Raw genomic sequence first — 23,632 nt, forward strand, 5'->3', positions numbered from 1 at the left:
GCTTCCACCGGCTAATTTCTTTTCTTCACCAGCCGCCATTTTTTTTCCTTGAAAGACTGACTTTTGATCCATTTTCAGTAGAAAGGGAGGAACTTGAGCTTTCTGATCATATAATACAGTTCGCTGTGATCATTGTTTATACAAGAGTGGGAGAGACACTTGACATTGTCTTTATTTCTCAGGCCAGTGACTTAGACATATCCAGAACCGAGAATTGTCCGTTATCATAGTAATAATAATAATAATAAGCGTGAACATCTCTTCATCTTCTTTAGTTACGAGGCGTTTGTTCGTCCGCTTCTTGTTACTTGTTCATGTTCACTTGCCAGTGAAAAAAAAATAAGATGGGCCGTTAATGGGTTGAACCTAGTGGCCCAATAAAAATCGGGTTGGATTATGAATCATTTGAAGTGCTGGCTGAGCGATTTACTTGGTGCCGCAGTTGAATATTTCCGTGTTCTTGTCGTCGTGCTCCATCGTCCACCACCGAAGTTCGATTAGGTAAACCCTAAATTTCCTCTTGATCCCCGTCCCTTGAACGTTTAAATTTCTTAGATTTTGGTTTTTCTCGATTAGATATTCTTGATAGGTATCCCGAGAAGTCATCTTTTTACTCCTCTCGTCTTATCTGATTCGAATCGATTCAATTTCCTGTGGTTGAGATCTGATGGATTGGGTTCAGATGATTCTGTGGTGGATTTGTTTGGGGTCAGTTATTTTTCGGGGAATTTTCATGAGGATTGTTGTTAATCGAACGTTAAAAGGGGATTATTTCTCAGGCGGGTCAATCTCATCTTGTATGCCATTGCCATTTCACAAAAGTGGTCTGATTGGTTCAGAAGGCAAACCTGTCGAAATATCAGTTTTTTTGGGAGTGTATTTGGATGCTTATGTGTATATGTAGAGAGTTGAATGATCTATATGTGTCCCTGTATAGAGATATGTGTGCATACCAAGATAAGAAAATGATCTCTGGATATGTTAATCCTTCATGTTTATGTTTCATACCCTGTAAGGAGCCGATCTTTCGATACGCATGAACAAGGATCCGTGTTCTTAGCTTAGAACCTTTGTGGTTCATCTTGACTGAGTCATGCTAATATGTCCAGAATAGGAAGCCAAAACCATATACACTCGCATGTGTGTGTCTTCCGCTATGTGTATATAAATGCTCAAATGGACAACACACCAAGAGACAGTCATGCGATCTGTATATATATTTTGCAAAGTTTGCTGGTTAGTGAGCATATACTGTTTACACTTGTGGCAGGAGGATACATTGAGAGATTGAGAAGAAAGAGATGGCGGGTCACAAGATTGCTCACGCGACCTTGAAAGGGCCGAGTGTTGTGAAGGAGATAGTGATTGGCATCACGCTCGGGTTGGCAGCTGGTAGTCTGTGGAAGATGCATCACTGGAACGAGCAGAGGAAAACAAAAGCCTTCTATGACTTGCTCGAGAAGGGTGAGATCAGTGTCGTTGCCTCCTCCGCCGAAGAGTAAAATGACCTCTTAACAAGATATTCTGCATTTGGGTTGATGATCTTGTTCTTGTTTTCCCCCATTTCGGTTTCTATCCAGAGATCTCAGATGAACACAATGTGAGATCAGATTTGTAAGAAATAAGGGTTTTGACTGCATATTTACTTTGGACGGTTGCTCCTTGAGAAATTTACAAATTGGTTTTGCTTTTGTACTTCATAGAAGGATCACTTCTGAAAGATTGATCCTTTTTTTTATTAAACCGATCAGTATTATCCAAAATATCTTCCTATTACTAAAATTATTTCTGCACATAATTTTTTCCAAATGTCCCCAGAATGACCATATGATTAGGGGTGGTCAATTCGGGTTTCGGTTCGGTTATATTCGGGTTTGGTTATCTCGGTTATAGAAAAACTATAACCATTCGGTTTTTATATAAATTCCGGTTTGGTTCGGTTCGGTTATTTTTTAGTTCGGGTTCGGTTCGGTTTTGGTAAAAAAGTTCAATTTTCCAAAGAAATTGTCGGTTATTCTCTTGATTTTTTCGGTTATTTTTTATTCGGTTCGGTTTCGCTTTCGGTTTTTCGGGTTTAAGAAAATCATGACTGTTCGATTTAGATATCGGATTCGGTTCGGGTACAGTTATATCTTATTCGGTTCGGTTCAGCTCGGTTATTCGGTTAATAACCGAAATGGCCACCCCGATCAAAGATATTCTGGATAGAAGCGGTTTCCAAGGTCATGGTTATGGTTCCTTTGAAAAGGTCGAGTATGTCCATGCCATGAACGTACCAACTTTTGTGGGCTTGGGCTAAGGCCCATCATTTACTACACTACTATGATCGGAGCCGAATATTACGAACTAAGATGGTTAACTGTTTCAAAGGGAATAATATCACTAAAAAGATATAAAATTTTTGAATTTAATAAATAAATAATTTTTAAAATTTTAGTAAATAAATATATGAACTATTAATTTTATATAAAAATATGTAAATTTTAATTCTTTTTTGTATAAATATACAAAAATATTAAACTCTGTGTCCATTTATACGGAAAATTTTAAAGTTCGTATATTTTTATGTATTTTTACCATAAATTTGTATAATTTTATATAGAATTAAAAGTTTATACATTTACTTATAAAATTTAAAAAGTTCACAATTTTTTTTGGGATATTTTTTTTTCAAAAACAAAGAAGAACATTTTAAAATATCTAGACCTCGCTTACACGCGGAAGCTTGTGGTTGGTCTTAAGATGATAAGGGATTCGGTCCACGCCTAAATCCTCTCTTGAAAAGAAAATAAAAAATCAAAGAGAACCAACAATAATAGTAAGGAAAATGGTTGTGGTCGCCAATGACACAGCACGGGGACCCGCCTGAACTACGATAATTGTTTTTTTCTTCTGATTGTATATTTACGACAACCGGCTTGTGTTCTAAATGTTTACAGACCGAACCGATTAAAAAAAATAATCGAGAAAACGATAATTTTTTTGAAAATATGAGTTTTTTTAGAACAAAGAAAATAGAATCCGAACCGAAACTTGAAATGATCTGAACCGAAACTTGAAATGACGTGTTTTGGCCATGCAAGTATGTATTAGGATTTTGGACGGATACAATGATACTTGATCACTGGAATGGATGGATCCAATTTAGTTGGCTCACCACTTTCTTGACAGAAAGAATTGCAAACAAACCCCTAAAAGATGCAAATAGATATGCATTCTGGCTGACACATGATGACATTTACCGATTTCCAAATCCAGTAGAACACACAATGCTGAATCGACCCATCATTACCTAAACTGAAAAATACCACAGAGGCGCAAAGAGAAAGAACAGACGATATTTTAACCAAAAAAAAACCAAAGCTTTAGACTCGCAAAGACATAGGACGACTACTCCACGGCCCAGAAGCAACTCCGAGCTCCATCAGAACTCAAAGATATCAGCAGACGCCATTATCGGCTGCGCTGGACAGGCAATCTGCCATGGGTTCTGCATAGATTCAGGGATCTCAGGAATATCCAGAGCCATCCCGCTCATCTCCTCAACCATCTCCAACACCGAGTTCAACGACCTCAGCCTATCTGTCAACTCCGACGCCTGCGCCCTCAGAACGTTGTTCTGCGCCTCCATATCGGTGTACCTCCTCGTAGCTGCCCCAATCTGCTCGGAGACCTTGGAGTTCTCGTTCTTCAGAGTGGTCGCTTCATTGCTCAGGTCCTCCAGCTGCTTCTGCTTCCTCATGCGAGACCTCCGAGCAGATTCCTATACTCCGCACATGAGAAGACCTACGAGCGGCTCACCCGGGAATTCCTGTCCTCGTTCAGCTGCTATTTCCCACGTGATCAGTCTGTCTCCGGGGCGTACATGGATTTTCGCCTACTCAACCAAGAATACCGATTGGCCCATCATTTACTACACTACTATGATCGGAGCCGAATATTACGAACTAAGATGGTTAACTGTTTCAAAGGGAATAATATCACTAAAAAGATATAAAATTTTTGAATTTAATAAATAAATAATTTTTAAAATTTTAGTAAATAAATATATGAACTATTAATTTTATATAAAAATATGTAAATTTTAATTCTTTTTTGTATAAATATACAAAAATATTAAACTCTGTGTCCATTTATACGGAAAATTTTAAAGTTCGTATATTTTTATGTATTTTTACCATAAATTTGTATAATTTTATATAGAATTAAAAGTTTATACATTTACTTATAAAATTTAAAAAGTTCACAATTTTTTTTGGGATATTTTTTTTTCAAAAACAAAGAAGAACATTTTAAAATATCTAGACCTCGCTTACACGCGGAAGCTTGTGGTTGGTCTTAAGATGATAAGGGATTCGGTCCACGCCTAAATCCTCTCTTGAAAAGAAAATAAAAAATCAAAGAGAACCAACAATAATAGTAAGGAAAATGGTTGTGGTCGCCAATGACACAGCACGGGGACCCGCCTGAACTACGATAATTGTTTTTTTCTTCTGATTGTATATTTACGACAACCGGCTTGTGTTCTAAATGTTTACAGACCGAACCGATTAAAAAAAATAATCGTTTTTTTCTTCTGATTGTATATTTACGACAACCGGCTTGTGTTCTAGATGTTTACAGACCGAACCGATTAAAAAAAATAATCGAGAAAACGATAATTTTTTTGAAAATATGAGTTTTTTTAGAACAAAGAAAATAGAATCCGAACCGAAACTTGAAATGATCTGAACCGAAACTTGAAATGACGTGTTTTGGCCATGCAAGTATGTATTAGGATTTTGGACGGATACAATGATACTTGATCACTGGAATGGATGGATCCAATTTAGTTGGCTCACCACTTTCTTGACAGAAAGAATTGCAAACAAACCCCTAAAAGATGCAAATAGATATGCATTCTGGCTGACACATGATGACATTTACCGATTTCCAAATCCAGTAGAACACACAATGCTGAATCGACCCATCATTACCTAAACTGAAAAATACCACAGAGGCGCAAAGAGAAAGAACAGACGATATTTTAACCAAAAAAAAACCAAAGCTTTAGACTCGCAAAGACATAGGACGACTACTCCACGGCCCAGAAGCAACTCCGAGCTCCATCAGAACTCAAAGATATCAGCAGACGCCATTATCGGCTGCGCTGGACAGGCAATCTGCCATGGGTTCTGCATAGATTCAGGGATCTCAGGAATATCCAGAGCCATCCCGCTCATCTCCTCAACCATCTCCAACACCGAGTTCAACGACCTCAGCCTATCTGTCAACTCCGACGCCTGCGCCCTCAGAACGTTGTTCTGCGCCTCCATATCGGTGTACCTCCTCGTAGCTGCCCCAATCTGCTCGGAGACCTTGGAGTTCTCGTTCTTCAGAGTGGTCGCTTCATTGCTCAGGTCCTCCAGCTGCTTCTGCTTCCTCATGCGAGACCTCCGAGCAGATTCCCTGTTGGAAATCATCCTCTTCCTCTTCCTCTCGTCCGTTATGGTCGCGTACCTCGGATCAAGTTCTGATTCCGAGCTCATCTGCCTTTGCACCGATCCCATGTGCTGACTTGCTTTGTTTTTCTCCCCAAAATTCAACGATAATATTATACTACTAGATACGCAAAATGAGTTTATTTTGAGATTGTAGAAAGGATTTATCTTCCGCTTCCTAAACTACGAATAATTGAGTTAGATCAAACGAATATCTCCGAAAAAACACGATCGAAGAATCAGATCAGGCAGGATGATGAGATCAATTCATGAGAAAACATAGAACCAGTAGAGGAACACGACCGAGAAGGAGTGCAGAATACGAATCCGACGCATTAGGATCGCGTAGCTCATAGAAAACCTAGAATCATTTGTGTTTTCACAGGACCCCTAACTCATCACCCGATCCCCAAAACCAACAACCAAAATCCCAAACGAAAGAACCCTAGATCTAAATCGAACTCAGACAGATCTGACAACGGAAGAGAGGCGGATCGAAAGCAGGAAAGAGGGAAACGAAACGAGACTCTCTTGGATCGAAATCGAACGGAGATCGAAAGAGAAGAAAACTTAGCTGAGCGCAACGCCGCCAAACAAGAACACTAAATTCGAAAGCCAGACGAAAGAAGGTCGTGGGAAACCCAGGGAAGGGATTATAAAGGGGAAAATGATGAGCTGGCAATTAGAAAAATAGGATGATTCCGTGAATAATATATTTTTTCCCACGCAAGCGCTGACGCAAGCGCTGACGCCAGCGCTGATTATGTTTAGTGTTTACCAAGGAATCGCGTTTTTTGTAAATTGGTATTCTCCGAATATTCTCTCCTGTTTCTCCGAAAATGGAATATATATATATATATAAGCCAATATATATCTCATATATATATATACACCATCATAATCACAGATGCCATTTATGCTAATTGTTCATATGTGTAGATATATACGAGACATATACACAGAGACGAGGAATAAATACTGTTACGGTATTACTGATTATTAATTATATATATATATATAGATATAAAATACGGTCTCCCATTAATTTTGTTGATTTGTTCTTTATTTTTGTTTAAAACACCATTTACGGATAAATAAGTTGATGAGATGGGAATAGAATACTCGATAATAATACCATTTCCACAACTGAATTATAAAATATTTGACCTAACAAAAGCATAAATGAACCGCATCACCATTATAAAAAAAATGCGAGTAGTCCAGAACCTGTCTTAATTCATAGTTCATACCTCCATGTATATTATATGCATGTTGCATACATATAACTTCATTGTGCAGTTTGGTGCGTCCTAAAGTGAATATATTTATTTGGTTAAACCGTAAGAAGAAAAAATATCAAAATCTTTGGTTGGTTGATTTAATCACGTGTTAGATAAAAAAAATCTCACGGCGGAACTTCCAAAATGAAATGGGAATTTACATCAATGCCCTCGAACTCACATACTTGCCCAGGCAAAGGTGCATTAAAATACAGGGGCTCTATAGTAATTTCGCATAGGCCACCTAATCATCTTGCCGTACCAAAAAACGCGACGCGTCATCGTCTTCGTCTTCGTTCGTATTTCCGCGACGAAAGCGAGACAGAGAGAGGGAAATGGCGTGGCTGACAAGGCTCCTAGCAGCAGTGGCGTTCTTGGCCGTGGGGGTGATATTCTCACCGGAAATTTTCGGATCGAAATCGGACGGAGAGAATCCGGCAAAGGTGACGGCGTTGCTGAAGCTGGCCCATCTCCTCAGCTTCTCCACTGCTTGGGGCGCTGCTCTGTGGGTTACCTTCATCGGCGGCATCATCATGTTCAAGTTACGTTTCTCTCTTCTCTTCCAATTGCGATTTATATAATTTGTGTTTGTGATGCAGTAGGGATTCCGTTTTCTCCTACTTCAATTTCTTCGTTTTCTTACGGAATTGAGAGAGGAATGATCGAGACATGAGGAATAAAAGCATAAATGAACCGCATCACCATTATAAAAAAAATGCGAGTAGTCCAGAACCTGTCTTAATTCATAGTTCATACCTCCATGTATATTATATGCATGTTGCATACATATAACTTCATTGTGCAGTTTGGTGCATCCTAAAGTGAATATATTTCTTTGGTTAAACCGTAAGAAGAAAAAATATCAAAATCTTTGGTTGGTTGATTTAATCACGTGTTAGATAAAAAAAATCTCACGGCGGAACTTCCAAAATGAAATGGGAATTTACATCAATGCCCTCGAACTCACATACTTGCCCAGGCAAAGGTGCATTAAAATACAGGGGCTCTATAGTAATTTCGCATAGGTCACCTAATCATCTTGCCGTACCAAAAAAAACGCGAGGCGTCATCGTCTTCGTCTTCGTTCGTACTTCCGCGACGATAGCGAGAGAGAGAGAGAGGGAGAGAGAGGGAAATGGCGTGGCTGACAAGGCTCCTAGCAGCAGTGGCGTTCTTGGCCGTGGGGGTGATATTCTCACCGGAAATTTTCGGATCGAAATCGGACGGAGAGAATCCGGCAAAGGTGACGGCGTTGCTGAAGCTGGCCCATCTCCTCAGCTTCTCCACTGCTTGGGGCGCTGCTCTGTGGGTTACCTTCATCGGCGGCATCATCATGTTCAAGTTACGTTTCTCTCTTCTCTTCCAATTGCGATTTATATAATTTGTGTTTGTGATGCAGTAGGGATTCCGTTTTCTCCTACTTCAATTTCTTCGTTTTCTTACGGAATTGAGAGAGGAATGATCGAGACAGTTTTATCTCTTAGAACTAATCGAGGGCATCGGTGATTGGATTTAGGGGAAATTTACGTGATGGTGTAAGAATGAAAACTGAGCTATGCTGATTTCCTTGTTAATTTCATCTCACCAGGAATTTGCCGAGGCATCAGTTTGGTAACCTTCAAAGCAAGATGTTTCCGGCGTATTTCACTTTGGTGGGTATATGTTGCGCGATTTCACTGGCTGCTTTTGGCTATTTGCACCCATGGAAGTCTTCTTCTGCAGTGGAGAAGTATCAGCTAGGGTTTCTACTGTCCGCTTTTGCTTTCAATCTCTCCAATTTGTTAGTATTTACGCCCATGACTATCGAGGTACGCGTCTGCCCAACTCCCATCTTATGTTTTCTATGCTTCTTTTCAAAGTGTTCCTCGTGCGATCATCTATTGCTATTTGCTAATCCTCTTTGAATCAATTTTGATTCCTAACGCTTCATAATCAGGCTGTAATATGTAAATTTATATCTTCAATTATCCTTGAAACGATATGGGCAAAGGTGTTTATCGGTGGTCTTTTTGTTCTGCCATGGTTCTTAGTTTCACTTTGCTCGTTTGGAGTTGGGTGCACTTTCTTTTTGTGCTGATGTTACAGTAAACAGTCACAGTGGTGAACATCCATGTCTGATCTTCCTTGTTCAAGTTGTTCCTTTCTTTGTTGGCATCAAGCTGTCTTCACTATTGTCCATCTATTATGACTTGTGTATTTCTGTAGTTTCTAATGCTTGAGTTCTATCATTGTCGGCATTGTATCATCATTATGTAGATGATGAAGCAAAGGCACAAAGTGGAGAAAGAGAATAGCATCGGAACAGAAATCGGGTGGTCCAAGAACCAAGAGGTCGCAAAGAGTAACCCAAAGCTAGCTGCCATGAACAAGAAATTCGGAATGATTCACGGGCTATCATCACTAGCCAATATCATGTCCTTTGGTAGCCTTGCCATACACTCTTGGTATCTAGCTGGGAAGATCAATCTCTAGTTTTGCCGATTCTCTCCTTGCTATGTTGTATCTTTGGAGAGAAACAGGGTTGGGCATATATACTCCCTTGCGAATAAATCTCTTATCATTTCAGCGGAAAACCATATGTAAGATTTGTCTTTCTCATATCAATGGAAGACCCAATATATTTCAGTGGTATGGTATCGTAATAGAGATTGTGCAAAGTCTGTGTTATCTCCTGTACTGGAGAATCCCGTCCCACATATATTGATCAAGATGTAGATTTCGCGGAAAGAAGGAATCTGGTGGATCTTAAGCCTATGACTTTAACTTCTAACCACTTTTTACATCTGTTGATTGATATCAACCTTCTGCAGGGTAGCTGGACAATATGAAAAAAGAATCACCCAGCTACACTTTCCAGGACCAGACCCTTGAAGAAACAAAGATATGGTTGTCAATGATGGGAGATTACACCATAGACGCCCACAACCAGCCATCTTACCGGGAGAAAAAGCATGACCACCAGTTGAAGACCCCTTGATGCGACAATCCCGCTAGCCAGTTTCAGTGATTCTCTCCCTCTGCGTAGAATAGCTGCTAGAAAGAAATTGACCCGTCGATGTTCTTGCTCCACCTTCATCCGCTTAAGCTCTTGCCGAATCATGTGTTTCAAGGCTTTCAGGTAAGAGCTCATGTCATGGTCCCTTTTGATGATTCCTTCTGAACCATAAGCAGAACGGTCGCTGAGAATCTCTAGTGGGTGAGGTGAGTTCAAGAACATTCTCTTTGCAGCTCTAAGCTCTTTCTCTGCTTCACCAGTATCTGTATATGTAGACGATAAGACATAGAGACCACTGCCTGGAGGAAGCAGCGGATGCGGGGGCGATAATTTCTCGTCGGGCTGCAGAATTAGAAGCTCCCCCATCGGAGAATACAGCAGTTTCTGCATAATCAGGCAGGGAATGAGCCGATGGATAAGGATCTTAAACCGGTAGAAAATGTAAGGAGAGAAAGTTACCTGCTTGTTTAGACATGGATGATTCCGGAACTTTCCATTAACAGCCTTGAGAATCCGAGCAACACGGTCAGGGTAAATGCAGGAGAAGGCCCTGGGGACGATATCGTTGTGCATGGTTATTGCCAGGAGATGAGACTTGGGCAACCCGAGTTTCTGAAGAAGCCTTTCGCCTCCACACATGATGCAAGGCGAGCCGAAAGTGACGACGGGAAGAAGAGAAGAAGCCGGGGCCTGGCCCCGGATAAGAAGCATGAGATTCACAAGCAAAGACAAACTTCCGCCGAGAGAATGGCCAGTGAACCGGAGAAAAGCTCGGTTTTTGGCACGGGAACTGAGGTGGGCATGAACTTCAGGCAGCATTTGCTCGTATATCCCTTTCGCTGCCTCATAAATCCCTCTGTGAACAAGCACATCTAGTTCCTGGAAATTAATGGCATCAAGGTTTTAAGCTTTTTCATGATGATCCGACAAGAGTGATTCCAAAGAATTTGAGAAAGAGACGATACCTCGAATGGAACAGGCTCGAATAGAAGGTTAGCTTGCCAGGACGCCAATGATTCCGATCCCTGCAAAGGCGTTCATCCTCTCAAACCTTTTTTACATTCCATCATCATCAGCATCGAACATGTTCACGCCCATAAAAGATGGAAGTACCTGGATGAAGAAGAATCTGGTGCCGTTTTTGTCGTCGTCGCAGACAAACCACTCGCAGGGAGGAGAGCGTGTTGATTTAAGATCATCGGCTACGGCCTGCTTAACCTCTTCCTGTGCCGCCACAACGGCCGGCACTGAGTCAGCTGTCGTCGTCGCAGACAAACCACTCGCAGGGAGGAGAGCGTGTTGATTTAAGATCATCGGCTACGGCCTGCTTAACCTCTTCCTGTGCCGCCACAACGGCCGTCACTGAGTCAGCAGTCGCCATTAGAGATGAGTTGGCGTCAGCCTCATCATCCACGGGTCTTGAGGATCTGAAGGGAATCACACTCTTCGAATGCAAATACAGACGAGACGCAGCTGAAGCAGCTATTCTGTACGCGGCAGTTGGGCTTATCATCTTCTTCTCTTCTCCATCCTCCCTCCTCTCTTCTCCCTTCTCTCTCTCCTCTCCTGCATCAGTCTTCCTCTTCTCGATCGAGGATGTCACGAATCTAAGGCCGGCGTATTTCAAGAGATTCTCCGGCTGAAAAAAAAGCCAGAAACGAAGTCAATAGCCATCTTTTTTTTTGTTTTTTGGTGGCGGGTCAGTGGGAGTCACCTTGATTTTAGGGATGGAATAAGCCAAATTCCCCAAATAGGACATTTTCGCAAAGAGTCGAGTTTCAGACAATGGAACCTTCCTCAGCATCCTCCTAAACTCTTCCCCATTGATTCTCTTCTCTTCTTCTTCCTCTTCTCCCTCTCCTTCTTCATCGTTACCACTGCAGGACTCACACTCGTGTCTTCCATCGTCTTCCACTGTCACTGTCTCCTCTTTCCTCCAGAGAGATCCCACCTGCAAAATCTTCAAAACCCAGTTCCCCTTTTGCCCCCTCTCCGTTTCTCCGATCTCCTCCGTGCTCCTTCTCCTCTCCCTTTCACAATTTGCTCCTTCGCCTCCAACCGGCCATGGGATCTCTAGCCGCCGTGCCCTCAGAGGAATCCCGTACGACGCCGATTTCTTCTCCGGCGGCGGAGCCACCGTGGGTTTGTCCTCCATGGAACAGCCGATCGGACCAACGCGAGGCAAGCCCACCGGGATCTTCGTAGATAATCCCTGCATCGACATTTTAAAGCACACGCCATCCATGTTTCCTCCCCTTCCTCTCCTCTCCTCCCTTCCTCCTTATATGTTAAAAGAGGACAGAAGAAAGATCCCCACGTACAGGCGCCTATACGTATAACGTATACAAATACGTATATGCGTAGAACTCTAACGTATGTTTCTAGATAAAGACAGAAGAAGAAGAAAAAAAGGAGGCGTGGCGTAGTCCGAATTTTCAGGGATTAGCGTGCTCCCTGATACTTTGAACGGCTTTCTCGTCGTTTTGCTAGATTCCCTGTCTTCGGCGGATCAACCAATACTCTTCGTTGACAGAGATCTCTGCATATACATACAGTACACATGTATATATATATACACACACACACGGAAACAGGTGACCAAACTTTGACACGCTTTGATGCGGCGCAATTTGAATCTTGAGAGGCGAAAGTATAAAGTATGAATTAAACTAAACCAATTCGGATTCATCTCCTTATATTCATTTGAAATCTAAAGATTGGTTAGGGGTTAGATTGTGAAGCAGAGTACCGTATTAAAGTCGAACAGGTGAAAGGGGGGTTGGGATCTTTCTAGGTGAATTTAGGAGAGCGAGATTCAGGGACACGTGGAAGGCGATGAAGCCCCCAAAGAACCTGGCTCTCCCACGTTCCTGGGGAGTTGGGACCAGCCACTTGAAACCTACCTCTTCATCCCCTCATAAATAAATATATATATATATATACATATGAAAATACACAATTTAAACATTTAAAACCCAAATTGAAGCGAGTTAGTTTGTACTGTTGGAGGAGGAGAGAGATTAAAAAAAAGTTTATAAAATTAGGTTGTAAATTGTTATAGGCGCATTGGCAGAGTTTCGTTTAAAAAAAACATTTGTGTTAGGGCAATTAACACAAATGTTTTGTATGTTCTCTAACCACTGTCCAAAACTCACAGTTATGTCCCAGAGAGCCAGACAACCCTAAGCTACAACATTTTGAAATCAACGGTACGATTTGCTTCCTCACTTCCTTGATTCGTGTCTGGGTAATACTTCAAGGCGAGCTTCCCGTAAGCACTCTTGATCTGTTCATCAGACGCACCTCTCGGCGCTTGCAGTACATCGTAATAGCTCTTCCTGGATCGTCGAAGATCTCAGACCATGTAAAACGCGGGCCTAAGCATTCACATATACGCTATATCAGAAGCATATATGCACACATTTCCCACCAGAACACGCGCATCGATGCTCGTTAAGTATAGGAAGAACGCTTACCCGGCAAGGACGTCGATTGCTTAGGAAAGGGCGAACAATACGAAAAAAAGCTTCGAACTCTGAAGGGCCATGGAAATGCAGATCAGGAGAGAATCGGATCTCTCCGAGATCTTCAATTCCTAGGTTCCCTTCAACCTCGTTGACAACGACAATCCACCAATTTCGAGTAGACGAAGGTCCCCTTCCCTTCTGATCGGCTGAACTCTTCTTCTTCGTCTCTCGTTCGCTTATGCTTTCGTTCTTCTTCCGCCGAACTAGAATTCGAAACGCAGAATTCTGGTTACGTGTAATCGGAGTTTCAGTCTGTGATTGTTTCAGCCAATAAAGTACCGCCACGTGGAAAATTGCCCGCGCTCTACCGGACGACGCCGTTTTACTTACAGTTACATGAAGTAGCTCCCGCGAATCAGCTAATGGGCTTCGAATGGATGATCGATGAAAGCAATGGGCTTTGAGCTGTGAATAATCGTAAATGAACAAAGACAGAAAGAAGAAACAAGCATACCATATCCCAACTGCAAATTTAGGATACGTACATATATATATATATATATAATTCTATAGGCCCAAAAGCAAAATGTAAATGAAAATAGAGGGCCCAAAGTGTAAGCATCAAAGGGCTCAAAATTAATTATATGGGCCTACTTTTCCAAATCAGAGTGGGCCTCACTCGTGGGGTCCCCAGATGGATTATTTATGATTATGACTTCCTTTTCTTTTATTTTTATTTTTTTTTCAAGTACAGATTGCTCCTGAAGACATATCCACTGTCAATGAAATGACGGGTCGGTCAATTCATTTGTTTGCTACAGTTTTGGTAGGGGCATAGCCCCCTTAACCTCCTTTATCACCACATCCTAAGATTATCTTATGCAATTCTATGCACTATCTATCTACAGGTAATAGCAACGAACAAACGAACAAAAAGCCACGTCAAAGGTCCCATCTTTTTAGGACATGACAGTTAATCTCCTATGTAAAACCACCACTGGTTCCAAATTCTAATGGGTTAAACAATCACATTTAACCTCTTTCATCACCATATATCCCAAGATAAATAAAAACCCATGCTTTCAATTTTTTTTAATTATTCTTACAGGAGAAAACGAAATATAAAGGCCCCACCCCCCACAATCATTTTCAGAAAAAAAAACAGAGCCTTTTCAGAAGGTGGGCTCATAAGTATAGCCATAGGCTGCCACTGTTTGCAACTGCATTCTCTCAGGACAACTCATAAACCATCCCCATGTGGGGTCTCATATCTATACATTGGATACACACAGAGCCCATTTTGTTCTATATATATATATACACGCAGCATCAGATTCGGGACAAGCCCATGTGGGATCGATCATCTATCTTGTATTTCAGAATTTTTTTTAGACAGCTAATGGTGTTTTGTAGTACCATCCAACCAATGACAGAGAAAATAATGTCAGCAACGGAGTATCAATCAATGTGAATACCAAAGATTCCTAAAATAGCACTTGCTTGGGGTTCAACATAATCGATGCGCTGCCACTCTTTCAATTTTCTTTCTTTCATATGGCGAAGCAATGTTGCAGACCATGATGACAAGCTCAGAAACCCTGATTCAAAGGCTCTGAATAGTGAAAACGGTCTGTTATAGATTCAGCAAATGGATTACATAACATATATATATATATGTATGTGTGTGTGTAGTTTGTAAAAATACCGAAGCTCATATACATAAGATTGGAAAACAACAAGGCAAGGCAACCCCAATAGTAGGAGGATTAGAATGGTGGGGTTCTCATTCGTGGTCATGGGGATGATGCATTATTATCAAAGTTGCTGTCAGATAAAGAAAAAATCAAGAAGAAATAAGGGAACAAATATTTGCAAAAGTCCAATACGATGACCAATACCAATTCGGATTCATCTCCTTATATTCATTTGAAATCTAAAGATTGGTTAGGGATTAGATTGGGAAGCAGAGTACCGTATTAAAGTCGAACAGGTGAAAGGGGGGTTGGGATCTTTCTAGGTGAATTTAGGAGAGCGAGATTCAGGGACACGTGGAAGGCGACGAAGCCCCCAAAGAACCTGGCTCCCCCAAAGACCCTGGCTCTCCCACGTTCCTGGGGAGGTGGGACCAGCCACTTGAAACCTACCTCTTCATCCCCTCATAAATAAATATATATATATATATACATATGAAAATACACAATTTAAACATTTAAAACCCAAATTGAAGCGAGTTAGTTTGTTACTGTTGGAGGAGGAGAGAGATTAAAAAAAGTTTATAAAATTAGGTTGTAAATTGTTATAGGCGCATTGGCAGAGTTTCGTTTAAAAAAAACATTTGTGTTAGGGCAATTAACACAAATGTTTTGTATGTTCTCTAACCACTGTCCAAAACTCACAGTTATGTCCCAGAGAGCCAGACAACCCTAAGCTACAACATTTTGAAATCAACGGTACGATTTGCTACCTCACTTCCTTGATTCGTGTCTGGGTGATACTTCAAGGCGAGCTTCCCGTAAGCACTCTTGATCTGTTCATCAGACGCACCTCTCGGCGCTTGCAGTACATCGTAATAGCTCTTCCTGGATCGTCGAAGATCTCAGACCATGTAAAACGCGGGCCTAAGCATTCACATATACGCTATATCAGAAGCATATATGCACACATTTCCCACCAGAACACGCGCATCGATGCTCGTTAAGTATAGGAAGAACGCTTACCCGGCAAGGACGTCGATTGCGTAGGAAAGGGCGAACAATACGAAAAAAAGCTTCGAACTCTGAAGGGCCATGGAAATGCAGATCAGGAGAGAATCGGATCTCTCCGAGATCTTCAATTCCTAGGTTCCCTTCAACCTCGTTGACAACGACAATCCACCAATTTCGAGTAGACGAAGGTCCCCTTCCCTTCTGATCGGCTGAACTCTTCTTCTTCGTCTCTCGTTCGCTTATGCTTTCGTTCTTCTTCCGCCGAACTAGAATTCGAAACGCAGAATTCTGGTTACGTGTAATCGGAGTTTCAGTCTGTGATTGTTTCAGCCAATAAAGTACCGCCACGTGGAAAATTGCCCGCGCTCTACCGGACGACGCCGTTTTACTTACAGTTACATGAAGTAGCTCCCGCGAATCAGCTAATGGGCTTCGAATGGATGATCGATGAAAGCAATGGGCTTTGAGCTGTGAATAATCGTAAATGAACAAAGACAGAAAGAAGAAACAAGCATACCATATCCCAACTGCAAATTTAGGATACGTACATATATATATATATATATAATTCTATAGGCCCAAAAGCAAAATGTAAATGAAAATAGAGGGCCCAAAGTGTAAGCATCAAAGGGCTCAAAATTAATTATATGGGCCTACTTTTCCAAATCAGAGTGGGCCTCACTCGTGGGGTCCCCAGATGGATTATTTATGATTATGACTTCCTTTTCTTTTATTTTTATTTTTTTTTCAAGTACAGATTGCTCCTGAAGACATATCCACTGTCAATGAAATGACGGGTCGGTCAATTCATTTGTTTGCTACAGTTTTGGTAGGGGCATAGCCCCCTTAACCTCCTTTATCACCACATCCTAAGATTATCTTATGCAATTCTATGCATTATCTATCTACAGGTAATAGCAACGAACAAACGAACAAAAAGCCACGTCAAAGGTCCCATCTTTTTAGGACATGACAGTTAATCTCCTATGTAAAACCACCACTGGTTCCAAATTCTAATGGGTTAAACAATCACATTTAACCTCTTTCATCACCATATATCCCAAGATAAATAAAAACCCATGCTTTCAATTTTTTTTTAATTATTCTTACAGGAGAAAACGAAATATAAAGGCCCCACCCCCCACAATCATTTTCAGAAAAAAAAACAGAGCCTTTTCAGAAGGTGGGCTCATAAGTATAGCCATAGGCTGCCACTGTTTGCAACTGCATTCTCTCAGGACAACTCATAAACCATCCCCATGTGGGGTCTCATATCTATACATTGGATACACACAGAGCCCATTTTGTTCTATATATAATATATATATATACACGCAGCATCAGATTCGGGACAAGCCCATGTGGGGATCGATCGATCATCTATCTTGTATTTCAGAATTTTTTTTAGACAGCTAATGGTGTTTTGTAGTACCATCCAACCAATGACAGAGAAAATAATGTCAGCAACGGAGTATCAATCAATGTGAATACCAAAGATTCCTAAAATAGCACTTGCTTGGGGTTCAACATAATCGATGCGCTGCCACTCTTTCAATTTTCTTTCTTTCATATGGCGAAGCAATGTTGCAGACCATGATGACAAGCTCAGAAACCCTGATTCAAAGGCTCTGAATAGTGAAAACGGTCTGTTATAGATTCAGCAAATGGATTACATAACATATATATATATATGTATGTGTGTGTGTAGTTTGTAAAAATACCGAAGCTCATATACATAAGATTGGAAAACAACAAGGCAAGGCAACCCCAATAGTAGGAGGATTAGAATGGTGGGGTTCTCATTCGTGGTCATGGGGATGATGCATTATTATCAAAGTTGCTGTCAGATAAAGAAAAAATCAAGAAGAAATAAGGGAACAAATATTTGCAAAAGTCCAATACGATGACCAATTGAATCCACATGCATCTACACAAATGTTAACAATCAGACAAAAGATCCTGGAAAAACAGCCTTCACACTTTCACACTCACCATTCCTCCTTTGCACGAATAGAGCTCGCGGTACATCCAAAACTATTGCACGGCTCTCTGAAACCACCAGAGAGAGAGAGAGAGGCTTACAGGTACCGGGACTAGCTCCATTATGGAGCCTCCATAGTCTTCGAGAGTCATTTATGGAATCTTAGGGTTCTGAATTGGGTTTGCAAAGGGCAAATTATTTGCCAGATTTAATGCGTAAAAATAGCGCGATGGAAGCAGAGGAATTAGACAATGGCCTCCACTCGTCCATGGCGGAAACCAAGGGTTTTTTTTTTTGTGGGCCTCCCATGAACTATACAGAATTTAGACGGCAATCTAGAATATCAACTGATACAATAATATCTTACATAGACTATGTAGGCATGGGCTTAGGTTCCTTCCTGAAAGCAAAATCTATACAGCGGATTATATATATATATATATGGGATTTAATGGCTTAATTTTGGGTTTGATTTACCTGGACGAGACGGGGTTCAAGCTGCGGGCTAACCCGTTTAGGGCACTGTAACTTTTGGAGCTGAACCCTAGGCAGCCGAAGAGTCCATGCCTGTACGGCAAGTATGTCCTCTTCTTCATCTCCTCTGCCTGAGCTCTGTTCGCCGTGTAATGCAGCTCGTGCGCCGACGGCTGCAGACCCCGCCGCTTCGCTATGCCGTTCGTCGGGTTTCCGGAAGGGGGCAAACGAATCGATTGGGAAAGGGCATTTTGGGTAACAAATTTCCGGACAATACGTGGCGGCACGTGGTGGGTTCACATAGACCCCAAAGGCATTTATTTACTAATTAAAAGCCCTAATGTTCACTACCCAATAACTATGGTTAATGGGCCAGGCCCATTTTAAGAATCTGGGTCTGGTTATTGCAAAATACAAATGTTTGGGCTGAAGTGGGCCTCATTTGATTGGGCTTTTAAATATAACACCCAATTTGCTCTATTACCGGGAGGTTTAGACCACCAATTAATTAACCCAATCCATTAAATCATCCAACCACTGAGAGTAATGCCTGGCGCCAGTGGTAAGACAAGGGAAGCAATTCCTTCTTAGTATAGCTAGATTGGGTTGGGTTGACCTAACCATTATAATAGATTAGGGTAACCCACTAAACCTATTTAATTTAATTCATTTATAAATTAATATATCTTACATTACAAATTTTATATTTTGATAATATTTTATAAATTATATCCATTTGCATTTTATATGGAATTTGATTAGATTATGTTCGAGTTTGGTTAATTTTTTTTAGTATCATTTTGGATTTGGTTTTACATAAGATTTTTAATTTCGATTCGGAATTGGTTTTTACATGAGATTTTGTTGGATTTGGATTCTTTTTTTATATATAAAAATCTTCGTTTGATTCGATTAATTAGGTTCAAATTTGGATTTTATATAGGATTCCGTTCGATTCATATTTGATTCGAATTCGGTTCTTATATATAATTTTGTGATAAATGTTAAATATCATGTGACCACGTCAACACAATGACCAAACAGAACTCATATATATATATTTCTATCTACATAGGAAAAAAAACAATTATGATATTCTAGTCTTCTAGACACACAAACGATCCATATATATAATAATGCTTATAACTGTTTCTTCAGTCCAAAAACACACACGAAAAGGGTATGCTATTCGTGTTTGCCCATTCAAAGAAGTCACTGCATAAAAAAAAACTAAGTAAAAACAATGCACGGGAAAAGATCTTGACTTGAACAGAGAAAGAAGGAACAAAATCCAAAGGTTAGAGTTACCTGAAAGGGGAAAGGCTCTTGGAGAAGATCGGAGTCATAATCAAGAATGGGCGTATCGGTGACCATAGGGTGGCTGAATTCTTCCTTGGGATGAGGTTGGTATATGACGGATTGGTCCATGTAGCTGCGGATACTCTGACGCCGCACGAGCGGCGGAAGACGGAGCAGAGTACAGGACGAAGTGCATGGGACTCGCCGGAGCGCTGAAGAAGTACCCCGGCGAGGGATCACGGCCGGGGCTCGACGGAGCGCTGACGAAGGGCGTGGAGCAAGCTGAGCCGAGGTCGTCGGTGAAACGCGGCGTGTCGGAAGAGTCGGCAGGCTCCGGATCGCCATGGCCGACGCTCTGTGAGATAACCATGACGAAAGAAATGGATAAACAAGAAAATGGAGATCAATGGCTGCGGGGATTTTTAGCTTCTGTTACAAGGAAATGTTTCTGCAGAGAGCGCGGGGAGCGAGGTGAATTCGAGGTCATATAATACAATCCAGTCCAGTGAGGCTGCTTTTTCTCTTTTATTTTCTCAAAATAATAAAATAAATAATTCAGATTCTGACAATAAAAGGAAAATCAATTAAAATAATATTTCTAAATATTCTACAACGTATGTGCTCTCCTTACAACGTCCCATCAACTTGTCTTGTTTCTATTCTACCCCACTGTTAAATTACGTTTCTGCCCACGGCCAACCCTTGCCTATTTACCCTTTATACCCTTCTTCCTTCTTTTTAATTTCAACACTACCATTGTATTCAAGTACGATGGGGTCCATTAATTTAAATGCATTTGTTCATATTTAACTTGCAACTTCGGAGTTAGTTAGGTTTATGACATGGTGGTGGTGGTTGCTTCTATTTCAGTTCCTTGTTTGATTTTTATATCAGGTTTCAATTCAATCATAAGCCATATAGTTAGAGATAAAATTTCAGAATTTGAGATCTTTTAAAAATTGAAATGCATATTGTGTTGGAAAAAAAATATGAGAAATGTATATTGAAACTCAATTTTCGTTTCTTTTCCCATATGACATTAAGTTTGTATATATGGGCACGTAATATTCAATCAACCATGTAATCATACATAAAGTTATATATACTATGTGTTTAAAACGCATAAATTCTTCTCTCGTAAAAAAAATAATTTATAATTTAAAAATGATTACATTTTTTGAAAAGAAGTTAAATATAATTTGAAATATTTTAAAATATGAACTAAAAAGTCAAATCACAATTACTAATATAAAAAATACAATTGGCAAAAAAATTGATAAAAACATGAACGTCAAAATGGATAGTCAAATACATCACAGAGAGAACGGAAAGCTACAAATAACAAACATAATTAAATCAGACAAAACGGGGGGCAAACGAATCGATTGGGAAAGGGCATTTTGGGTAACAAATTTCCGGACAATACGTGGCGGCACGTGGTGGGTTCACATAGACCCCAAAGGCATTTATTTACTAATTAAAAGCCCTAATGTTCACTACCCAATAACTATGGTTAATGGGCCAGGCCCATTTTAAGAATCTGGGTCTGGTTATTGCAAACTACAAATGTTTGGGCTGAAGTGGGCCTCATTTGATTGGGCTTTTAAATATAACAGCCAATTTGCTCTATTACCGGGAGGTTTAGACCACCAATTAATTAACCCAATCCATTAAATCATCCAACCACTGAGAGTAATGCCTGGCGCCAGTGGTAAGACAAGGGAAGCAATTCCTTCTTAGTATAGCTAGATTGGGTTGGGTTGACCTAACCATTATAATAGATTAGGGTAACCCACTAAACCTATTTAATTTAATTCATTTATAAATTAATATATCTTACATTACAAATTTTATATTTTGATAATATTTTATAAATTATATCCATTTGCATTTTATATGGAATTTGATTAGATTTTGTTGGATTTGGATTCTTTTTTTTTATATAAAAATCTTCGTTTGATTCGATTAATTAGGTTCAAATTTGGATTTTATATAGGATTCCGTTCGATTCATATTTGATTCGAATTCGGTTCTTATATATAATTTTGTGATAAATGTTAAATATCATGTGACCACGTCAACACAATGACCAAACAGAACTCATATATATTTCTATCTACATAGGAAAAAAAAAACAATTATGATATTCTAGTCTTCTAGACACACAAACGATCCATATATATAATAATGCTTATAACTGTTTCTTCAGTCCAAAAACACACACGAAAAGGGTATGCTATTCGTGTTTGCCCATTCAAAGAAGTCACTGCATAAAAAAAAACTAAGTAAAAACAATGCACGGGAAAAGATCTTGACTTGAACAGAGAAAGAAGGAACAAAATCCAAAGGTTAGAGTTACCTGAAAGGGGAAAGGCTCTTGGAGAAGATCGGAGTCATAATCAAGAATGGGCGTATCGGTGACCATAGGGTGGCTGAATTCTTCCTTGGGATGAGGTTGGTATATGACGGATTGGTCCATGTACGGATACGGATACTGTGTAAGAAGATGCTGATGATGATGATGATTGTTGTGAATGAACGGGTTGTTCATGGTCATGTATCTGTTTGGAAGCTCCGGAGCCGTCATGGAGTTCATGACATGGTTTCTGAGATAAGTGTTAAGGATGTTGCTTTGATTATCCAACATCGACGACGAGGGTTTTGATTCTGCGAAACACGTGTAATCCTCTTGAGGATGTCTGTTGTTTCTCTGGAGATTCAAGCGGTACTTCTGCATTTCAATTTCCATGCAAATCTCTGTAATTAATTTCTTGTTACCCAAGAAAAGATGTATACATACATACATACATACATACATACATACATATATATAGAGAGAGAGATAGAGAGAAAGCTGGTGAGTAGTACCTGAAGGTGGCTGGCGACGTTGTTCCTGGACAATCCCTGGACTTTCATTTCTTGCATGCATTTCAGGATCGTCTTCGGAACCGCTTCTGCGATTTGCGTTTGCGTTTGCGTTTGCGTTTGAAAAGAGTAACATGAAAACCCTAAAAAAACGAAGAACAAGAAGGAGAGAGGGAGATTTCATCATTACTCTCAATTCCGATTACGTTGACAGCTTGGAGGAACTTCTGGTGAAGGTCATCAGTCCACGTCATCCGGTTTTTCTTCGAAGCCGCTGTTTCTTCCCCTTTGTTTTCTTCTTCGCCGGCTCTGGTAGTAATCTTGTCTCGTACCGAACCGGCGGTCTGATCGGTTAACGGTCGAACCGGACGGGTTCGGGTCTTTCGAGCAATGTGTTGCCACAAGACCGCGATGGTCTCCTTGTTCACAGGCTTCACCAAATACTGACAAGCGCCGTACATCATCGCTTTCATCACTGCTTCCCTTTCGTGGTCCGTTGACATAACTGACCACACCCCACATTAATATATTTATTTTAAGAAATGGGACGCGACCGAACAGGACCAAAAACGAGGTGACTCGGATCTATTCAAGACGAACCTGGTCGACTCAGCCCGTGTTGCATCCCTAGATAAAAAAAAGAGCGTGTGAGTGTGAGATCTTACTAATAAAAGGGAGGTCCATGCGGGAACGAACGGCGATGAGAGCTTGGAGTCCATCTGTCCCGCGCATATGAAGATCCCACATCACTATGTCGACCTTTTCCTTGCCCGTTTTAAGACACGACATTGCCTCTTCCGCGTCATGACATGACGTCACTGATGAAATACACAATTTAGTATTAACACGTATATCATATCATAACCTAATTTCCACAAGTAATTAAGCCATTCAATACTTGGAGAGTTCATTAAAATTATACGTACGTACCTTGGTAGGAGTATAGTTTCATCATACTCTCCAATACGAGAAGATAGTTTAAATCGGAGTCGACGACCAGAATCCTAACATTCGCCGGAAACTCGTCTGAAAATTCGGTTCCGGAAGGTTGTCGCGGGACAAGAGCTGCGTCCATGTCCGACGTTA

General features: G+C 40.6%; 6 protein-coding genes and 1 pseudogene across 9 annotated transcripts; 3 read left to right on the top strand and 4 right to left on the bottom strand.

The window, feature by feature from the left end:
• LOC104827698 overlaps positions 1–1,291 on the top strand; it is a 3,746-nt pseudogene extending 2,455 nt beyond the window's left edge.
• On the top strand, positions 430–1,695 carry LOC104827668 (cytochrome c oxidase subunit 5C-2-like). Its single transcript, XM_019204238.1, has 2 exons — positions 430–501; positions 1,271–1,695. The coding sequence occupies exon 2, from the start codon at positions 1,302–1,304 to the stop codon at positions 1,500–1,502; it is 201 nt and encodes a 66-aa protein (XP_019059783.1). The 5' UTR covers positions 430–501; positions 1,271–1,301; the 3' UTR covers positions 1,503–1,695.
• A 1,528-nt stretch (positions 1,696–3,223) lies between these two features.
• On the bottom strand, positions 3,224–6,078 carry LOC104827669 (bZIP transcription factor 53-like). Of its 3 annotated transcripts, none has more exons than XM_019204234.1 (2): positions 5,444–6,078; positions 3,224–3,759 (listed from the first exon to the last, which is right to left on the bottom strand). In XM_019204234.1, the coding sequence occupies exons 1-2, from the start codon at positions 5,547–5,549 to the stop codon at positions 3,425–3,427; spliced, it is 441 nt and encodes a 146-aa protein (XP_019059779.1). In that variant the 5' UTR covers positions 5,550–6,078; the 3' UTR covers positions 3,224–3,424. The 3 variants fall into 3 exon arrangements, with proteins under 3 accessions (XP_019059779.1, XP_010559190.1, XP_010559189.1); XM_010560888.2 differs by having other exon boundaries at positions 3,236–3,749; positions 5,434–6,077; XM_010560887.2 differs by lacking the exon at positions 3,224–3,759 and having other exon boundaries at positions 4,920–6,077.
• A 925-nt stretch (positions 6,079–7,003) lies between these two features.
• Positions 7,004–9,391, top strand: LOC104827672 (transmembrane protein 205-like). 2 transcript variants are annotated; one of them, XM_019200674.1, is made up of 4 exons: positions 7,004–7,146; positions 7,947–8,101; positions 8,349–8,568; positions 9,017–9,391. In XM_019200674.1, exons 1-4 carry the CDS (start codon positions 7,096–7,098, stop codon positions 9,230–9,232), a joined length of 642 nt encoding a protein of 213 aa, XP_019056219.1. In that variant the 5' UTR covers positions 7,004–7,095; the 3' UTR covers positions 9,233–9,391. The 2 variants fall into 2 exon arrangements, with proteins under 2 accessions (XP_019056219.1, XP_010559194.1); XM_010560892.1 differs by lacking the exon at positions 7,004–7,146 and having other exon boundaries at positions 7,857–8,101; positions 9,017–9,385.
• LOC104827671 lies at positions 9,245–12,482 on the bottom strand. Its single transcript, XM_010560890.2, has 6 exons — positions 11,470–12,482; positions 11,095–11,394; positions 10,869–10,979; positions 10,721–10,780; positions 10,215–10,634; positions 9,245–10,139 (listed from the first exon to the last, which is right to left on the bottom strand). Exons 1-6 carry the CDS (start codon positions 11,998–12,000, stop codon positions 9,651–9,653), a joined length of 1,911 nt encoding a protein of 636 aa, XP_010559192.1. The 5' UTR covers positions 12,001–12,482; the 3' UTR covers positions 9,245–9,650.
• A 4,811-nt stretch (positions 12,483–17,293) lies between these two features.
• On the bottom strand, positions 17,294–20,196 carry LOC104827699. Its single transcript, XM_010560921.2, has 2 exons — positions 19,799–20,196; positions 17,294–18,611 (listed from the first exon to the last, which is right to left on the bottom strand). Exons 1-2 carry the CDS (start codon positions 20,049–20,051, stop codon positions 18,382–18,384), a joined length of 483 nt encoding a protein of 160 aa, XP_010559223.1. The 5' UTR covers positions 20,052–20,196; the 3' UTR covers positions 17,294–18,381.
• Positions 20,197–21,872: 1,676 nt separating this feature from the next.
• On the bottom strand, positions 21,873–23,621 carry LOC104827700 (putative two-component response regulator ARR19). Its single transcript, XM_010560922.1, has 6 exons — positions 23,477–23,621; positions 23,212–23,364; positions 22,737–23,051; positions 22,550–22,635; positions 22,041–22,412; positions 21,873–21,884 (listed from the first exon to the last, which is right to left on the bottom strand). The coding sequence occupies exons 1-6, from the start codon at positions 23,619–23,621 to the stop codon at positions 21,873–21,875; spliced, it is 1,083 nt and encodes a 360-aa protein (XP_010559224.1).
• Between the last annotated feature and the right edge of the window lie 11 nt (positions 23,622–23,632).

Source organism: Tarenaya hassleriana, unplaced genomic scaffold (assembly GCF_000463585.1).
Source record: "Tarenaya hassleriana unplaced genomic scaffold, ASM46358v1 Cleome52, whole genome shotgun sequence".
NCBI classification, from domain to species: Eukaryota; Viridiplantae; Streptophyta; class Magnoliopsida; order Brassicales; family Cleomaceae; genus Tarenaya; species Tarenaya hassleriana.

Bases quoted from the DNA above. Each gene is read 5' to 3' on its own strand.
- LOC104827669 (XM_019204234.1), bottom strand. From the start codon at position 5,549: ATGGGATCGGTGCAAAGGCAGATGAGCTCGGAATCAGAACTTGATCCG. The intron at 3,760-5,443 runs CTGCTCGGAGGT...GAGTATAGGAAT, and splicing joins GATGATTTCCAACAGGGAAT to CTGCTCGGAGGTCTCGCATG.
- LOC104827700 (XM_010560922.1), bottom strand. From the start codon at position 23,621: ATGGACGCAGCTCTTGTCCCGCGACAACCTTCCGGAACCGAATTTTCA. The intron at 23,365-23,476 runs GTACGTACGTAT...GTATTTCATCAG, and splicing joins GAAACTATACTCCTACCAAG to TGACGTCATGTCATGACGCG. The intron at 23,052-23,211 runs GTAAGATCTCAC...GGGTGTGGTCAG, and splicing joins CATGGACCTCCCTTTTATTA to TTATGTCAACGGACCACGAA.
- LOC104827671 (XM_010560890.2), bottom strand. From the start codon at position 12,000: ATGGATGGCGTGTGCTTTAAAATGTCGATGCAGGGATTATCTACGAAG. The intron at 10,980-11,094 runs GAAGAGGTTAAG...GTGGCGGCACAG, and splicing joins CGGCCGTTGTGGCGGCACAG to GAAGAGGTTAAGCAGGCCGT. The intron at 10,781-10,868 runs GTACTTCCATCT...ACGCCTTTGCAG, and splicing joins CCAGATTCTTCTTCATCCAG to GGATCGGAATCATTGGCGTC.
- LOC104827672 (XM_019200674.1), top strand. From the start codon at position 7,096: ATGGCGTGGCTGACAAGGCTCCTAGCAGCAGTGGCGTTCTTGGCCGTG. The intron at 8,102-8,348 runs GTTACGTTTCTC...TCATCTCACCAG, and splicing joins GGCGGCATCATCATGTTCAA to GAATTTGCCGAGGCATCAGT. The intron at 8,569-9,016 runs GTACGCGTCTGC...ATCATTATGTAG, and splicing joins TTACGCCCATGACTATCGAG to ATGATGAAGCAAAGGCACAA.
- LOC104827699 (XM_010560921.2), bottom strand. From the start codon at position 20,051: ATGGTTATCTCACAGAGCGTCGGCCATGGCGATCCGGAGCCTGCCGAC. The intron at 18,612-19,798 runs GTCATATACCAA...CCCAATCGATTC, and splicing joins GCAGCTACATGGACCAATCC to GTTTGCCCCCTTCCGGAAAC.
- LOC104827668 (XM_019204238.1), top strand. From the start codon at position 1,302: ATGGCGGGTCACAAGATTGCTCACGCGACCTTGAAAGGGCCGAGTGTT.